Below are 17709 nucleotides of genomic sequence, written 5' to 3' on the forward strand. Positions count from 1 at the left end.
GCTATACATTTTATATATCACAGCACTAGTCTAGAAAGAGGCTATGCTACAAGTCAGATGGTGGGATAATTTGAAACATTCCGGTGTCACATACAAACTCATAACACTTGCTTTTTTCCATTGGACAAAGGGTCTAAGCCAAGAAACATTTGTGGATGAGGGGGAATGTGTTGTCGAACCATAGGGAAGTGTTTTCTTCTTAGGGCATCCAGTTCACGGCATTCCACTAAGACATGGAGTACCGTCAGGGGCTCACCACATTTACCACAAAAAGGAGCTTCATTGCTGGTCAACAGGAAAGAGTGTGTGTTGTATGTGTGACTTATTCTAAGGCAACAGAAAATAACCTCAGTACGCCGTACTTTGCTCAGTGATGGCCAGTTTTTCATCTGTGACTTTATGATGTGGAGCTTATTAAACGTCTCCCTATCCCACAGGCGTTGCCAATAGCTCATAAGTTTTTTGCGTTTCAAGTCTAAGGCGCTGGTACAACTAATGAAGAATGTCTACTTTTTGTTGTTGTCGATACTGCAGTTTTGTCTGCAGCCATGGCCTGGTACCCAACATATTACATGCTGCTTAGACATATACACCGAACACAAGAGTGAATAAAGCTCATTCAAGACAGGATTTTTGCTTTTAAGAAGGTGCAATAGTCATTTTACCACACTAAAGGAATCAGTAAATATAAGAGCTTTCTGTACCTTTCTTTAACCGATAGTACAGCATATGCCTCAGCCGTAAATATACTCGTTTCAGCGTGGAGAACGTCCAATTCGGAAAACGATGGCCCAAGTGCTGCATATGCTACTCCGGTGTAAGACTTTAATGCGTCCGTGTAGTATTCCGGGCATGACTATTTAGCATGAAGTTCTCGAAAGTACATTTGAATGTGTGTTTCTGGCGCATGCTTCAAGATTTCTATAAACGATATGTCGCAATTGACTAGCTGCCGCTGCCATGGTGGTAGCAGTCTTGCTGGTGGCATTAAATCGTGTTCTAAAAGTGGGACATTCATTCCTTCAGCAAGGCTTCTCACACGCAGTGAGAACAGCTCTCTAACAGACAGTTGGTTGTAAAAAGATGTAAGGTATGATGTCATTTATGGTAGAGTAGCAGGGATATTCTGACATGGAGTTGACTTTCAGGAAGTATGCAAAACAGGTGTATGCTCTTTGTAGCTGGAGTGACCATTTGTTTGATTCTGCATACAGACTCTGTAATGGAATTGTTCTAAAGGCACCGGATGCAAGGTGGATACCCAGATGGTGAACAGGGTCTGGCATCTTGAGAGCAGTTGGTGTAGCAGAATTGTAAACAATAGCGCCGTAGTCTAAATGTGATGAAATAAGATTTTTGTACAGGTTCATCAGACATTTTCTGTCACTGCTCCATGCTATGTGTGCAAGAAGTTTTAGTATTGGCCTCGAGGCCCACCACTGGAAACGCCGGCGCCACCGTCGGCGTGACGTGCTTGGCAGGATCACGTGGTCTCAGCGGCCGCGTCGGCTGCTTGTGGCGCGCTGCCGCGTGCTTTGAAAGCGAGTTTAAAGTCCCACATGCGCTGCTGTCTGTTCAAATTCGGAAGTTTTCTCTCATTTTCTACTCAATTGAAACCATTGTAATAGAGTGGCTGCCTCCGAAGGCGACGAACATGGGGCTCTACCGCTCGGTGCCGCAGTGCCGCGCTTACGCAAAGGAGCCCAGTGTCAGCCTGGACTGGTAACCGCTGGACAAGAACCAGCGTGAAGCATGGGTTGTAAAGCTAAGAACCGGCAAGTAGCCATCTGCTACGAGTCTTGTGTGCAACAAGCACTTCCGCGACGAAGACTTTTGTTACTGCTTCGGGCCTGCGATGTTCGGTGAGTAGCAGACAGCGCGCACTGAGACGATGGCTCGCGCGCGCTTCCCGCCGGCAAATGATGCTTATCTGCCACAGGATGGTAAAAGCGCTACCTTTTACCACGTGCGATGCCATCTCAGAACCCTCCAATGCGACCTCTTGATCGTCGGCCCCGTGCTCAGCGTCCACAAAATCGGCTGCAGATGCGCAAGTCATTGTTTAGATACGTTAAATTAAAAAACGCACAGGGTCCCTTATGCACTCGTTAAAGATGACTAGAAGGCGAAAGCCATCTTCTTCTTGTCAGTCGATGTACTGATTCTCCCGCGCCCCCCTCCAAAAGCGTTCTGCGCCTAACGCGGTTTTGCACGGCCTCCGTGACCGATCACGGAGGCAATGCAAAGCGACCATGACGTGTGAATACGTCATCATGTGACGTCACATTATGTGACGTCAAGTGACGCTACATATTTTGGCGATCTGTGACGTCATGATGACGTCATATGGTGACACCATCACGTGACGATTATTTTTTGCATCACTCGTGTTGACGCCGCCGACGGGCAACCTTCCCATTTGATGAGGCATGCATTGCTTCATAAGCTACATAAATTTTGCATTGCCTCCGTGATCGGCCCACCGGCCAACCCCATGTATTTTCTTGGAGCCTCATTTATTTACGTGGGAAAGATGCCACCCTGTTGGCGTTAGACACGACACTGCTGCCAAAATTGCTGGGGTACATGCCAATTCATGTGGGTCCTAGTTTACAGCCGACGTTTGCAGAACAAGTCCGCAAACGTTACTGTATTTTCTTTTTTTTCCTAGGCGTCGCATGCTACTACATGCTCGGTCTCGTAGACTGGTTCTTCTTCCACCAGCAATCTCGAAGTGGTGAAGCTTTGGTCTATGAATTTGTTGATGACAGAGAGCGGCAAGTTCACTGGAATGCAAACGGAACGATAATTAAGGAGCATTAAAAAAAGGCGTCGCATTTGCTCACGTTTTGTGTGAGCACCAAACGAAACGAATGCGCGGAATAAAGAAACATAAGCAGCGGCATTTGCCCGCTGAGAAGACCGATCAATACGCAGGGCGAGACAACTTGTCAAATGACATTGAAACGTACCCGAATTTAGACCAAAAAAGAAAAAAAGACACTGAATCGTCGGGACGGCAGATCACAAAGTTGCCATGCGCACCGAAGCCGCAGTTGTAAGGAAATTGTTTTTGAACTGCTCTGATAGCGTCCGCGCAACAGTAGTTGATTGTTTACTCACAAATTCTCATATTTTGCGGCCTAAAGTTCACAGCGCGGTGCCAAAATGCGCTCGTAGCAAAAGCGAAACCATCAGTACGAACATACATGCAGACGCTCATAGATGCAGAGGCACCGTCGGTCGTCGCGAACCCGCGCGGTCGCTGGCTTGGGGCTTCTTTCTGTTATGCTCTGTTTGGTTATACAGGCAGTCTACTCTAACGAGATATTTCACATAGTTTGCACTCAGCGAGTGACTACCTTTCACGCAAGAAGCCGGTTCAGGGGTCTGCAACGCGGTGACAGCGTGAAGCGGGTGCTCGGTTTTCTGCAAAGAGACAACGACTGTAGACTATCTTGTGCTTTCAGTTCGTCGAAAATGAATATTTTGACATTAAAGAACACAGTTCATTTCGAAAGTACTTACAGAAATGCCCTGGAGGGCTTCCGCGAGGTGTTTTTGTAGAGCGCCGACAGCAAAACCTATGGGGAGCGCGCCGGCGGTATCCTGCCTAGCACGCAATCGAGGCGCGTCCGATAGAGGGCGACTCCGTAACTCCTCGAGGCCAATATTCATCTTCTACAGACACTTTGCTTTAACTGTTTCAAGTGAGGAATGAATGTGAGCTTTGAGTCGAGAATGAGGTTGAGAAATTTGTGTTCAGAGCAGGCCCGTAGCCAGGGGGGGGCCCAGGGGGACCGGGCCCCCCCGAAATTTTGATGACACATGGTGTTTTGTCGAAAATTAATCATGAAAATAGGCGTTTTTCTCAAATAGACAAGGATTTCAGCAACTGCCCCCCCCCCCCCCCCCCCCGAAATAAATTCCTGGCTACGGGCCTGGTTCAGAGACTGCAGGTACAGTACTTACACAGACCTCAATGGTAGGGTCCGGCACGATCCCTCTCTTATTTTTGATGAGAACACATGTGCTTTTCAGTGGGCTCAGCCTAAAGCCATTCTTATCAGCCCATTTAGCTACTCTATTTAGGATAAGTTGGACATGTCGTTCGCAAATAGCAACATTGCAAGACTTAAAACCAATCTGCACGTCATCTACATATATAGTGTAAGATATGGTGGGTGGAATGACTGTGTTTAGGCATTTGCAATGAGGAAGGGTGACATTGCTCGAGCTGTCTTTTCCAGTGTTATACAGTGAATGACATGATACTGTGGAAAGTTCTCTGTCCGACGACCATAAAATAGAAAGACTTCGTCGGTGCGCCCCCCTTTTTTTCTGGGGGTAATCGTGAGGTGAAGGAAAAGAACTATCCATAGAATTAAGTGTGCAGTTTTGGCAGCAATGCCAGCCACCCACCGTGGAGCCCAACAAGGGGACGCAGTGGAACATGCAAGACAAGTACCACAGGCACCAGCTGTACGTTGCTACTATAACCCAATATGAAATCACCTAGGTTGGTTATGCCACACAAGGTTATCCTTCGCCACCGGGAAAACTAGAAGTAACTGGAAGGGAGAAGGAGACGGGAAAGAATTAAAAGTGCAAGAGGAAGACGAAGATGTGGAAGAGAGGGATAGGAAAAGGCTACTGCCGATTTCCCCTGGGTGGAATAGCCTAGCATACTTCTCCTTCCTGGCACTCGTTATACGATCGGCAGAGGGATAGAAAAATGACAAAGTGATAAAAAGTTAATTGTAATATCCTATGATTACAATTAAAATTTTATAATCAGAATCATTACAGTTTTGTTGTTGAGACATGAACTTGTGAGTGTGTAAACACAGACACAGTGCCTAAAGAGGTTAATTGCTAAAATCGATGCATAAACATGCAAAATTCACTTAAAGGGACACTAAAGAGCAAAACGATTTTTCTGATATTGGTAAAGTACTCTTTCACGTTACCAAAAACACCACGCTTGCTGCAAGACGCTTACCCCCGTATTCAGAAACGCTCCTCGACTTGAACTTGACTTGCCACCGCCTTGGGCAGCGCGTTCGAAACGCATTTGTGCTGCCTTGGCACAGCCTAAAGGCAGCGCGTTCGAACCGCGTTGAAGGCGCAAGTCAAGTTCAAGTGAAGGAGCGTTTCTGAATACGGGGGTTAGTAAGCGAGAAAATGCGCAAGAACAAAATGTGGGTGGCGACGCCACCTTCAAGTTTCCGTACCGTGTGCAATGGCGTACCCAACCTCTCTCCTTTGATCCGGAGCTGTAAGTGGGAAAGATTGTGTGCAAGTGTAAGTGCAACCCAACCGGTATCGGTTGCGTTAAAAAACACATCAAAAGAAATTATCCCCCAATCGCCTTACTTACCTAGAGTGTCCAGCGTGGCCTTGTAGAAGGCGTCAATACACAGCTCTGAGTTGAGCCCCTGCATCTCGAATTCAATAGCGTTGAGGTGGTATCGTCCGACATATAACCCGACACAGAGAGTAAAAATCCACCACATGGCTGCCGTAAAGTTCAGTCTAAGCAGCTAGCTAGCGTAAAGTTTAAAGGGCCCCTAAACCACCAACAGACGCTCGCGTGCTCCTCAATTGTAGCGTTGCAGTTGTGCACGAGTCTACTGCGAACGCTGGCGGAATTGCACGCGCTTTGTCGTTTCCACGGTGTAAGAAAAATAATTATTTTTCTTACACCATGGTCGTTTCGCTCTTTCCATCGCTAGGCTGCGTTCGTCGGCTCGTCTATCCACCTCTCCGAGTGCCCTTCCTCAGCGTCCGTGGTGAAAGCGCAAGAAGCGCGGGCATCTGCTAGCAGAAAACAGGATCTTGTTCGCCCATTGCCTGTATGATTAGGTTGATTAGGTGACGTCTCGAGCAAGAGACGCTGTCAATGGGCGAACAAGAGCCTGTTTTCTGCTAGCAGATGCCCGCGCTTCTTGGCTTCTTGCGCTTTCACCACGGACGCTGAGGAAGGGCACTCGGAGAGGTGGATAGACGAGCCGACGAACACAGCCTAGCGATGGAAAGAGCGAAACGACAAAGCGCGTGCAATTCCGCCAGCGTTCGCAGTAGACTCGTGCACAACTGCAACGCCACAATTAAATTTCGACCTCTGCGTGGTTTAGGGGCCCTTTAAGACTGACTCTATACGCACGACGTCGTGGTACGGTGTACGGTCGGTACAGTTAGCGCTCGCTTCGAAGCGCGCGCAAGTATTGGCCTCGAGGCCCACCACTGGAAACGCCGGCGCCACCGTCGGCGTGACGTGCTTGGCAGGATCACGTGGTCTCAGCGGCCGCGTCGGCTGCTTGTGGCGCACTGCCGCGTGCTTTGAAAACGAGTTTCAAGTCCCACATGCGCTGCGGTCTGTTCAAATTCGGAAGTTTTCTCTCATTTTCTGCTCAATTGAAACCATTCTATTAGAGCGGCTGCCTCCGAAGGCGACGAACATGGGGCTCTACCGCTCGGTGCCCCAGTGCCCCGCTTACGCAAAGGAGCCCAGTGTCAGCCTGCACGGGTAACCGCGGGACGAGAAACAGCGTGAAGCATTGGTTGTAAAGCTAAGAACCGGCAAGTAGCCATCCGCTACGAGTCTTGTGTGCAACAAGCACTTCCGAGACGAAGACTTTTGTTACTGCGTCGGGCCTGCGAAGTTCGGTGAGTAGCAGACAGCGCGCACTGAGACGATGGCTCGCGCGTGCTTCCCGCCGGCAAATGATGCTTATCTGCCACAGGATGGTAAAAGCGCTACCTTTTACCACGTGCGACGCCATCTCAGAACCCTCCAGTGCGACCTCTTGATCGTCGGCCCCGTGCTCAGCGTCCGCAAAATCGACTGCAGATGCGCAAGTCATTGTTTAGATACGTTGAATTAAAAAGCGCACAGGGTCCCTTATGCATTCGTTAAAGATGACTAGAAGGCGAAAGCCATCTTCTTGACAGTTGATGTACTGATTCTCCCGCGCCCCCCTCCAAAAGCGTTCTGCACCTAACGCGGTTTTGCACGGCCTCCGTGACCGATCACGGAGGCAATGCAAAGCGACCATGACGTGTGAATACGTCATCATGTGGCGTGACATTATGTGACGTCATTATGACGCTGCATATTCGGCTATATGTGAGTCATGATGACGTCATATGGTGACACCATCAGGTGACGATTATTTTTTGCATCACTCGTGTTGACGCCGCCGACGCGGGACGCCGACGGGCAACCTTCCCATTTGATGAGGCATGCATTGCTTCATAAGCTACATAAATTTGATCGGCACACCGGCCAACCCCATGTATTTTCTGGAGCCTCATTTATTTACGTGGGAAAGAATGCCACCCTGTTGGCGTTAGACTCGACACTGTTGCCAAAATTGCTGGGGTACACGCCAATAATTATTATCCTGTTTTGCGGCTGCTGGTTGCTGCAATACCTTCTATTTTATTCACCGCTATTTCAAGTTCATGTGGGTCCTAGTTCACAGCCGAACGTTTGCAGAACAAGTCCGGCAAACGTTACTGTATTTTCATTATTTTCCTAGGCGTCGCATGCTACTACATGCTCTGTCTCGTAGACTGGTTCTCCTTCCACCAGCAATCTCGAGTGGGTGAAGCTTTGGTGTAGAATTTGTGTGATGACAGAGAGCGGCAAGTTCACTGGAATGCAAAACGGAACGATAATAAGGAGCATTAAAAAAAGGCGTCGCATTTGCTCACGTTTTGTGTGAGCACCAACGAAACGAATGCGCTGAATAAAGAAACAGAAGCAGCGGCATTGCCCGCTGAGAAGACCGATCAATACGCAGTGCGAGACAACTTGTCAAATGACATTGAAACGTACCCGAATTTAGACCGAAAAAGAAAAAAAAAACACTGAATCGTCGGGACGGCAGACCACAAAGTTGCCATGCGCACGGAAGCCGCAGTTGTAGGGAAATTGTTTTTGAACTGCTCTGATAGCGTACCGCGCAACAGTAGTTGTTTGTTTACTCACAATTCTCATATTTTGCGGCCTAAAATTCACAGCGCGGTGCCAAAACGCGCTCGTAGCAAAAGCGAAACCATCAGACGAACATACATGCAGACGCTCATACATGCAGAGGCACCGTCAGTCGTCGCGAACCCGTGCGATCGCTAGCTTGAGCTTCTTTCTGTTACGCTCCGTTTGGTTATACAGGCAGTCTACTCTAACGGATATTTCACATAGTGTTGCACTCAGCGAGTGACTACCTTTCACGCAAGAAGCCGGTTCAGGGGTCTCCAACGCGGTGACAGCGTGAAGCGGGTGCTCGGTTTTCTTTCTGCAAAGAGACAGCGACTGTACACTATCTTGTGCTTTCAGTTCGTCGAAAATGATTATTTGACAGTAAAGAACACAGTTACATTTCGAAAGTACTGACAGAAATGCCCTGAAGGGCTTCCGCGAGGTTTTTTGTAGAGCCGCCGACAGCAAAACCTATGGGGAGCGCGCCGGCGGTATCCTGCCTAACACGCAATCGAGGCGCGTCCGATAGAGGCGACTCCGTAACATCCTCGAGGCCAATAGGTAAACTGGTAGCAGAGCGGTATAGTCGTATAGTAGCAGAGAATATCCGCAAGGGCGCGCTACGGCGTTACGCGCGGTAGCGCGTAGCGCGCCCTTGCGCGCTTCAGAATGGATTTCGAATCGACAGGCGGTTAGACGATAATCTGTTTGTTCTTACCCAGTGTATAGAAATATCTAAAATAGAAAACAGGCCCTTATACGTAGCTTATCTAGATATCACTGGGGCGTATGACAACGTTAATCAGGAAATTTTGTGGGATATATTGAAGGAAGTGGGCATAGGTGACGACTGTGTACAGCTTTTGAGGGAAATATACCGAGAAAATACAGTTTGTATAGAATGGGAAGGAATAAGTAGCAAGGACAGCGTTGAAATTAGCAAGGGGCTGAGACAGGGATGCCCTTTGTCCCCGCTGTTATTCATGCTGTACATGGCGAGGATGGAAAAAGCGCTAGAAGGTAGCAACATTGGATTTAATTTGTCACACAAACAGGTCGGAGCGATGAGCAGAAGCTTCCAGGTCTATTTTATGCTGATGATATTGTCTTATTTGCGGACAGTCAAGATGATATACAGCGACTGGCAGATATATGCGGAAGGGAGTGTGAGGCTCTAGGACTAGGATTTAGTGCAACAAAATGTGGATTGATGGTATTCAATGATCACGGAGACCATACGGTCTTAATACAGGGCCAAAAAATACCGAGGGTAAGCGAGTACAAGTACCTCGGAGTATGGGTAAATGAGGGGGATAGATATATGGAGGTACAAGAGAAAGCATCGGTAGCAAAGGGAAAGAGGAATGATGCAATTATGAAGCACAGAGCTTTATGGGGATACAATAGGTACGAGGTGCTTCGAGGGCTGTGGAAGGGTGTGATGGTTCCGGGGCTTACATTTGGGAACTCAGTGGTGTGCATGAAGTCAGAGGTGCAATCAGGAATGGATGTAAATCAAAGGACGGTGGGCCGCCTCGCGTTGGGCGCTCACGGGAAGACGACAAATGAGGCGGTAAAGGGTGATATGGGATGGACAGGCTTTGAAGTGAGGGAAGCGCAGAGCAAAATGAGATTCGAAGAGAGGCTGAGGAAAATGAAGGAGAGTAGATGGGCAGAGAAGGTTTTCAGGTATTTGTATAGAAAAAGCGTTGACACGCAGTGGAGAAAAAGAACTAGGAGGCTCACCAGTAAATATACGGCTAGCAGTGCGGGCGATATGGCAACAAGGAGCATTAAGCGGAAGGTCAGAGAGGCGGAGAGGACTTATTGGATGACAGCGATGGAAAAGAAGCCGGCTCTGAGTAACTACCGAAAAGGAAAAAACGAAATAAGGAGGGAAAGGTTTTATGATAATTCAAGGGGAAGCGCTTTACTGTTTGAAGCAAGGTCGGGCTGCCTTAGAACGCGTAGTTATAAAGCGAGATTCAGTAACGAAGAAGAACAATGTACATGCTGCGGGGGAACTAAGGAAACGATGGAACATGTACTGATTGAATGTGGCGATATTCACCCAGGTATACGTGTGGGCACGAGTCCACATGAAGCCTTGGGTTTTAGGGACAACAATGGAAAGCTGAACACGTCCGCGATAGAAATAAGTAAGAGACGCGGTTAGAGTATTGGTGGCAGAAAAGTAGAGATAAAGTACAAAAATAAATAATTGGGGAAAAAAAGGTCATTGTGCCTTAAGAGGCAGAGAGATGGACCGTGAATTTATATTTTTTGGTATAATAACATAGATTTAATCAATGTAGATAAGGCGTTAGGACAACATGAAACAAGGAAGTTTTTTTTCTTCTTTCTCTTTTTTTTTTTTCGCCTTCGAGCCTGGTGGCAGACATGTCACCGCCCCGTTATAAAGGGGACGCTCATAGCATCCGGTAAGGTCCCGCGCGGCGCCAGCAGCGCCAGCGACAAAGATGGCAGCTGTGAGCGACGAAGAAGCGAAAAGCGATCGTGAGAAAAACGTCTCATACGTAATTGTCAACAACATTCCGAAATTGTATCGCTCTGCAGACCTCCGCAATTTCTTCTCCGAGTTCATCGAGACATCGGGATTTGATTGCTTCCACTTCCGTCACCGTCCCGAAGTTCAGCAAAAGAAGTCGGCGTCAGCCCTCCAGTCCGATCGACTTCGTAAGGATGACGACGTCTCCGCCACAACGCGTAAAACGACGACTTGCTGCGTCGTGCGCGTCCTAGCCGATCGCGTTGGCGAGCTGCTTCGAATGTACGATAAGAAACACTGGATAGGACGTGACGGACAAACGCTGCCGACGCGATGCTTCATAAGGAAGGTTCGAGTCCGAAACGACGAGTCGCAAGCTCTTTCGCACTATCTTACGCGAGGGGAGCAAAAGGCACTCAGAGCCGAAGAAGGCGCTGTGTTGAGTGAAGCGGACTTGAAAACGCTCATAGAGCTTCGTCCGCCTCCCGCGATGCCCAACGGAAACGTGGGTACGCCGACGAAAGTGTTTCTCGGGCTCATTCAAGCCTGCAAGTTACCGCCGTACTTGATCAAGAAACTCGGACTCGTGTTTCCCCGATCGAGATCGCGTCGCCTGTACGGAAGTGTGCCTCTCGACTACGGAGACACCGCGAGGAGCTTGGGGCGCAGGGAAAACAAAGTGAAAGGTGGTGCCGTTACCTGGGAAATGCCTCTTGTGCGGACAGCTACCGGAGCCATTATATCCAATGCCGGCCCGAGCCGACCGGAGAGCGGTGATGATGGTTCGTTGAACGTTGAGGCAGAGCAGAACTTCGTCGATGTGCAGAAGAATCGGGAAGAGAGTGTAAGTGGTCGCTGTTCAGTGTCTAGGTCGACTGGACTTTTCGTGGTTACGCTGACGTTGCATCGCACTGGTGCGAGCGCTTTACGACTAATTGCCTACATATTTTTAACGGGTCTGTGGCAGAGGTTGCGAAGTCACTGCTGCACACTCAAAACTATCTGTGCTACCAAAACACCCTCTGAATGACATAGGGTTGTTGCATTTCGTAAGACCTAAAAAACAAACACCCCCCAGTAGTGTTTCCTCACTACTGTGGAAGGAGTACCAGAGTGAATCATAAACCCATAGTCATCAACAGCAAAAACACACAACCGAATTTCCGATAGTAGCACCAACTAGTACTAAAACGCAAGTAGCGAGATATACACAAACTGGTGGGAGAAAGCAATTCTGCACAATTTAAGGCATATAACTATATACGCTTTGTAATTACCTCAGATGCAAAGTCATGCATGGATCCACTTGGATTTCGTGCCACACAATAGTGGCTTTTGTTTAGGCACTTAGCATGGTAGAAATTAATACATTGCCTTAGTTTGTATAGAATCAAGGGTAAACACTGCTACGCTTATAAAAGACTCAACAAGCTTGCACAACACGGACTGATTAAAAGAGGGATAGAAAATAGGTTTTGTAAGTTGCACTGTCATTGCACCTCCAGACAAGGTGCTACAGCAATTTCTTTAACATCAGTGTCTCACTTAAACAAATTAATAAAAAAAATTCAGGTCATTACGAATTTGGCAGATATCTTCTACCAGTAGTGTGGCAAAGCCCGTTGTACTTAAACATATTTCTCTCGACTTTCCAGGATGACGAAGAGTGCGAGGAGTGGGACCGGCACGAAGCACTGCATAACGATGTCACAAACCAAGAACGGACGCGGGAACGTCTTTTCGAAGAGGAACTCGAAGTTCAGTGGGAGAAGGGTGGTTCGGGATTGGTCTTCTATACCGATGCACAATTCTGGGACGAAGTGGAGGGTGACTTTGACGCTAAGACATCAGACGACTGGGATGTTGACATGAGCATCTACTACAACCCTGGTATGTGTGCTCTAGCAAGGTGTGCTCTAAAGTGGCCCTGTGCAAAAATGTCTTTATATGAAGATGGTAGTTTTCCGGGCCTCTTTTACGCACGTTCCTGTCTGCAATGATGTCGACGGCGATAATGTTGTATCAAGTTCGACTACTGTATTTACTCTCACACTATCAAGACTGGTTAGCAACAGTAAAATTATTTGTTTAAGCCCATTATTTAACTTTTTCCTTATGTTTATGCTTACGTAAAACTGTACTGCTGTAGCTTCTCCGTTCACTGCGGGTTACTGTTGCACAAAACTACCGTGATTACAGGTCCTATTTCGTGGCCAGGATCTTCGAGACAGTTGTAATTTTGGTTGTCTCATAAATATGACGAAAATTTTTACTGGTATGAGCATCCGGTCAGAGTTCTCTATTATGGTAGCTTTCATGTCCTCCATACTATAAAGCTTCACTAAAAACACAGAGGTGATTGAACATTACGAGAGAACAGCGCAAACTACGAAACAGTAAAACACACAGGGCACAGCACTGTGCCCTTGATGTTTCACTGTCCTATAGTTGACGCTGTTCTGCCGTAATGATAATGAGCCACCTAACCTACTTACGAACCCTGGTGACTGAAACTTTATCGATCATTTATGCAAAAATTTAGTGCTAGAAAACAAGCTTTTAAGCCGATTTCATTGCTGAAAATGCTGAAATATGTTCACGGGTGACTTCACATACTATAAGCATTCCTAATCCATTGGTGTACTTGCTCGCAGAATCGGGAGACAAGGATGCGAGAGACTATGTGTCCATGCTGCACTTCAAGAGGCTGAGGGAGACCGCCGAAGAGATGGACGACGAGAATAGGCTGGCTTCTTTTGAAAAATACACAAAGGCAAGTACACTGCATTCCTGCCTAGTGCTATAGCCACGCTGTATTATTATTATCATTGTTAGTCCCCATCATCAACCTAATCTTATGTTCAATGCTGGTCAAAGGCATGTGCCAGTGATTTTTTTCTTTTTTTAATTAAATGTGATCATCACTTGCCCGTGTCATATGCCTGCAAATTTCTTAATTTCGTCAGACCATTATCAGACAGTAGTGACAAGTCGTAGTATTGAGACCCAGAAACAAGTTGTTGGGAAGGAACTCAAGTAGGGAAAATGCCGTAGCTGTCATTAAGACGGGAAGAAACAGCATTAGACACGGGACAGCGAAAGAACGACAGACAGGATGCTGAACAGTTCAGTGGCCTCTTAGTTGTTATTAGTTCAGCGCCTTGTTGTTCTTGTTAGTTCAGCGCCCTGTCTGTCGTTCTTTCACCGTCCCGTACCTAGCGCTATTTGTTCCCGGCTTAATTACTACCAACCAGTCCATTTAGATGTATTCCTGCTGCGACTGTCAGCAGTGAGTGCTGAGGCTCTGCTTTATTTTTTTTTTTTTGCAATTTATAATGTTTCATGTCTGATCTTTCTTTTTTAATAGAAAGTTAATTCTGTAGCACAAGGATGACAAAGTTTCTTTTAAAGCTCTTTTTTGGAGACTGCTACGCATGCCGTAACCCTCCTTTAGCAACTGGTTGCCACTGATAGCAAATCCTAGCTTGTGTCATCAGTGTGTTGATTTAGTGCAAATTAAATGAACACAAAAGAACAAGGCAAACAAGGACAGGTGCTTAAATACAAAAGACAGCATGGGATAGTGCCTGTCTTTATCTGTCCTTTTTTGTTTGTTTAATTTGTGCTAAATCAAAGTAGCGATAATGTGAGACCAACTAATCCATCAGTCAGTGCTACCAAAGTATATGTCTAATGTCCGTGTGTGTAACTCTTTTCGCCATTACGTTTTCTCTCGGTGATTAGGGCTTTGGAAGCCGCATCCTGAAGCAGCAAGGCTGGAGTGAAGGCGAAGGTGTTGGCCGTGCCAAGGAAGGCATAGCCACGCCCATCGACGATGCTGGACAACACCCTTGGGACAGGTCTGGATTTGGGTAAGTGGAACGAAAGATTAAGGTGGCCAAACGCGTGCGGTCGTACCTCGACGTATTAAGAAAACAGATGCTGTAAATAAGAATTGCCTTTTTCCTTATTTATGTGCAATTTTACGTTTAAGTAATCTTTCATAACAGCCAAGTTATGTCGCATTCATTCCGTAATTATATTCGTATCTTACTGTGTCAAATTTTATTGCATAATGAGCTGTCGCGGTTCAAAATGTATTTTTTCTTGCCTCTTCGGTTTGTTTTGTTGTATATCATCTAACGCAATATTAATGTATGTTCCCGCATATGTTTCTGCAACATTTTTGTTCTTGTTCTCACTTCTGTGTATATCTGTGCCCCTTCTATTGCTTTGCAATTATTGTACACGTTTTAACATTTTATTGCATTACCCCTCTAACGCAATGCCTCTAGGGGCCTGTAAGGTATTTTTAGTTCAGTTCAGCTTATTCACCTTAAGAGCATCCCGAAGGAGACATTACATAAGGGGTGGGCTTACAATTTTTCACGTGGTTTACAAACTAGTTGGCTTCATATTGATTAATTACACGACGTTGAAACAAGGACGGGCAGGTAATGGTGGCGATGTCAGCAGGAAGGCTGTTTTATTCTTTGGTAGTTCATGGGATGAACGAGGCAGAGAAGTGAGTAGTTCGGGCACGTGGGCGTGCGACCTGCTGCGGATTACTGGCGTGGTGAAAAATGCGTGCAGCGGGTACAATGTATGGTGCTTGATTAAGGTTGCTGTAAAAGAACTTGTGAAAGAGCACAAGACTGGAAGTACGTCGACGATCACAAAGCGGAACTAAACCAGAGTCTGCCGTAAGTGCTGAAATGCTGATATTATATGAGTATTTTTAGTCAGTTAATCTATGAACACGATTCTGAACAGCTTCAATTAAGTCGATAAGATACAACTGATTTGGGTTCCAGATGGCAGATGCATATTCCAGCTTTGGTCTCACGAGTGACCGATAGGCGAGTAATTTCACATTTCATGGGGCCTTATGGAGATTACGCCTAAGAAAACCTAGTGTTTAGTGTGCTGATGATATGATATTAGAAATATGAGCATGCCAGGACAGATGATTACAGAGAGTGACTCCTAGATGTTTATACGAATGTACATTTTCGAGAGGCGTGCTTTTAATTTTGTAAGAAAGAGCTCTGGGATTAGTGCTACGAGAAAATGGCATTGAGAAAATGAACTTTACATTCAGTTTGCATTTAGGGTCAGTAACCAATCATCACACCATGTAGATATGTTATCTATATCTTTCTGGAGAATATTTTTATTGTGGGTGTTGTATATAGTGTGATAAATGACACAGTCATCCACAAACACTCTAATGTTAGAAGAGACATGTGAATATAACTCATTAATATATATTAAGAATAATAAGGGGCCAAGGACCTATCCTTGAGGAACGCCAGATGTTACTAGTACCGAGTTAGACAGGTGATTATAATTACGAATTGGGTGTGGTTACTAAAAAAATTCAGTAATCCACTTCAAGACATCTGCACATGTTCAGTTTTCTTAGCTTCAGTAATTGGCACTGGTGAGGAACCTTATCAAAGGCCTTGCAGAAGTGATTTTCAAAATAAATCTGTTTGTTAGTTCAGTTAGTTTATTTTTGAAGCGCGTCCAGTTGCTATCTACGAAATGGTCATGAAAAGTTTACTGAAATACGGGCAAGAATGAAGCCATGGCTTCGTTAATCTCTTCATAATTACCTTTGGCATAGAGACGTATTGTTTTGTCGAACGTATTTCGTGTTGGCTGAGTGAATGAGAACATGGCATGGATGAGTTTGTGATCACTGATTTCAGGTGAACGGCTAACGGATGAAAGGCTGTCAGGGAAATTAGTACAAGATAAGAACGTTAGCAGCTTGTTTGGTTACCCAGGTAGGTTCTGTTACTCGATGAGAAAGATTGAAGTTAAGGCAAAAATCGTCAAAATTCCGCGTCTCGGTGTCCCCTGGCGCTGAAGATGATTGTAGGTTACACCAGTCTTTTTGTGGGAAATTAAAATCACCAAAGAGGAGGATCTGCGCGGTGGGGTGCTCTGTCACTAGATTGTTTACGATGTCATTAAGCTGATAACAGAAATCAGGCACTAGGGGGCCTGTAGCAAACACCGAGTATAACTTTTTTTTGGAGAGGTATGGATTAGTATCCATAATATCTCCAGGCTCATTGATGAAATGCTTATTGGCGAGCATGGTAGATGCTCATGTAGCGCTATTAGTACGCCACCACCACGAGTTCCTGCACGGTCTTTTCGATAAAGGCAGAAAATGGGCAATTCTGTTAAAGCTTTGCCATCAGTGACATCTCTACTCAGCCATGTCTCAGTCAGTAACAGTATATCGCGACTGGTTGGTGACGCTCTGCTTGATACCAAGTTGCGCTTCGGAAGAAAGCTGCGTACGTTAGCATAGATTACCAAAAGTGACACACGGTTTATGGAGCAATACGGCACTTCGGTATTTTTCTGTTTACACGGGGTAGCTGCTGTATGATTTCCTTGACTCCGTTAGAAGCAGCATCAAAAATATGTTTCTTACACCCGATGAATAAGGTTTTGAAGCGGCGCGAATACGGAACCCCTTTGCTTTTAGCAAACGCCAGAGGATGCTTGCGTCAATTACGAGCTTTCCGCAAGAAATGTTCACCAAATAAATAAATAAATAAATTATGAGACTAAATCTATTCCCTTTACTTTTACAGTTTCCGGGGCGAAAAGCTGGTACGAAAGTTCTCGAAAAGCAAGCGAAAGCGCAACCGAGGCGAAGCGTTCATCTCAACAGTGTACGACCGGCCTCGGGAGACGGACCCACCGGATCCTTTGCTGCGCTCGCACAACACCACTTATCTGCACTTTCGCAAATCATTTGTGAAGGGTCAACAGTGAAGACTGAACTCTTTAAGTGTAAATATTCTGTGTACATTATGTGTATAAAAGTGTAGTTTATTCAGTGCTTGTTGTCGTTTTCTTCATTTCAATGGAGCACCCCCCAGAACACCCAGACACTAAGCCCTGGTGTTGCCTAACAAACCGCATTTCAGTCGCACAGTAAACACAATGCAAGAGAAAATCTCTAGTAGACACGTCTCTCACTTTTTTATTTTTGTAAATAAAAAATTAAACTTTCATCATCTTTCCCACTGCTGACAGCAAATCGTGCCTATGCAACACGGGAAGGGGGAGGGAAAAAAACACTGGAGCCCAACTGTGCAATGTCAAAACACGCGACACTGGCATCGAGTGCAGTGAGAGAGGGCAGACTTCCTCCCCCCTACTTCCCTCCTTGTTTGGTGATCTA

At 46.2% G+C, this 17709-nt stretch overlaps 3 protein-coding genes across 43 annotated transcripts in view; 2 read left to right on the forward strand and 1 right to left on the reverse strand.

Annotated features, from left to right (window-relative positions):
• LOC119389619 (uncharacterized) overlaps positions 1-6211 on the reverse strand; it is a 106743-nt gene extending 100532 nt beyond the window's left edge. For 20 of the 40 annotated variants that reach the window (XR_007415702.1, XR_007415718.1, XR_007415700.1 and 17 more), the window contains exons 1-2: positions 5381-6201; positions 5235-5276 (exon numbers count right to left, since the gene is read on the reverse strand). Coding sequence is in view for 16 of the 40 variants with exons in the window: in XM_049414506.1 (XP_049270463.1) it covers positions 5235-5276; positions 5381-5516 (178 nt within the window). In the remaining 24 variants the exon portion in view is untranslated. Of the gene's footprint in view, positions 1-5234; positions 5277-5380 lie in introns of all 40 variants that reach the window. The other 20 variants (XR_007415712.1, XR_007415711.1, XR_007415710.1 and 17 more) reach the window with 8 other exon arrangements.
• Positions 1-17709, forward strand: part of LOC119389624 (contactin-1a) — a 250246-nt gene that overhangs the window by 98410 nt on the left and 134127 nt on the right. The window lies entirely within an intron of this gene.
• On the forward strand, positions 10463-17352 carry LOC119389621 (G patch domain-containing protein 3). The gene is made up of 5 exons (XM_037656976.2): positions 10463-11340; positions 12152-12386; positions 13151-13269; positions 14241-14368; positions 17114-17352. The coding sequence occupies exons 1-5, from the start codon at positions 10468-10470 to the stop codon at positions 17295-17297; spliced, it is 1539 nt and encodes a 512-aa protein (XP_037512904.1). The 5' UTR covers positions 10463-10467; the 3' UTR covers positions 17298-17352.

Source organism: Rhipicephalus sanguineus, chromosome 4 (genome assembly GCF_013339695.2).
Source record: "Rhipicephalus sanguineus isolate Rsan-2018 chromosome 4, BIME_Rsan_1.4, whole genome shotgun sequence".
In the NCBI taxonomy this organism is placed as follows: Eukaryota; Metazoa; Arthropoda; class Arachnida; order Ixodida; family Ixodidae; genus Rhipicephalus; species Rhipicephalus sanguineus.

Excerpts from the sequence above, each read along its gene's own strand:
- LOC119389621 (XM_037656976.2), top strand. The coding sequence starts at position 10,468 with ATGGCAGCTGTGAGCGACGAAGAAGCGAAAAGCGATCGTGAGAAAAAC. Across the intron at positions 12,387-13,150 it reads GAGCATCTACTACAACCCTG|AATCGGGAGACAAGGATGCG; the intron begins GTATGTGTGCTC and ends ACTTGCTCGCAG. Across the intron at positions 13,270-14,240 it reads CTTTTGAAAAATACACAAAG|GGCTTTGGAAGCCGCATCCT; the intron begins GCAAGTACACTG and ends CTCGGTGATTAG.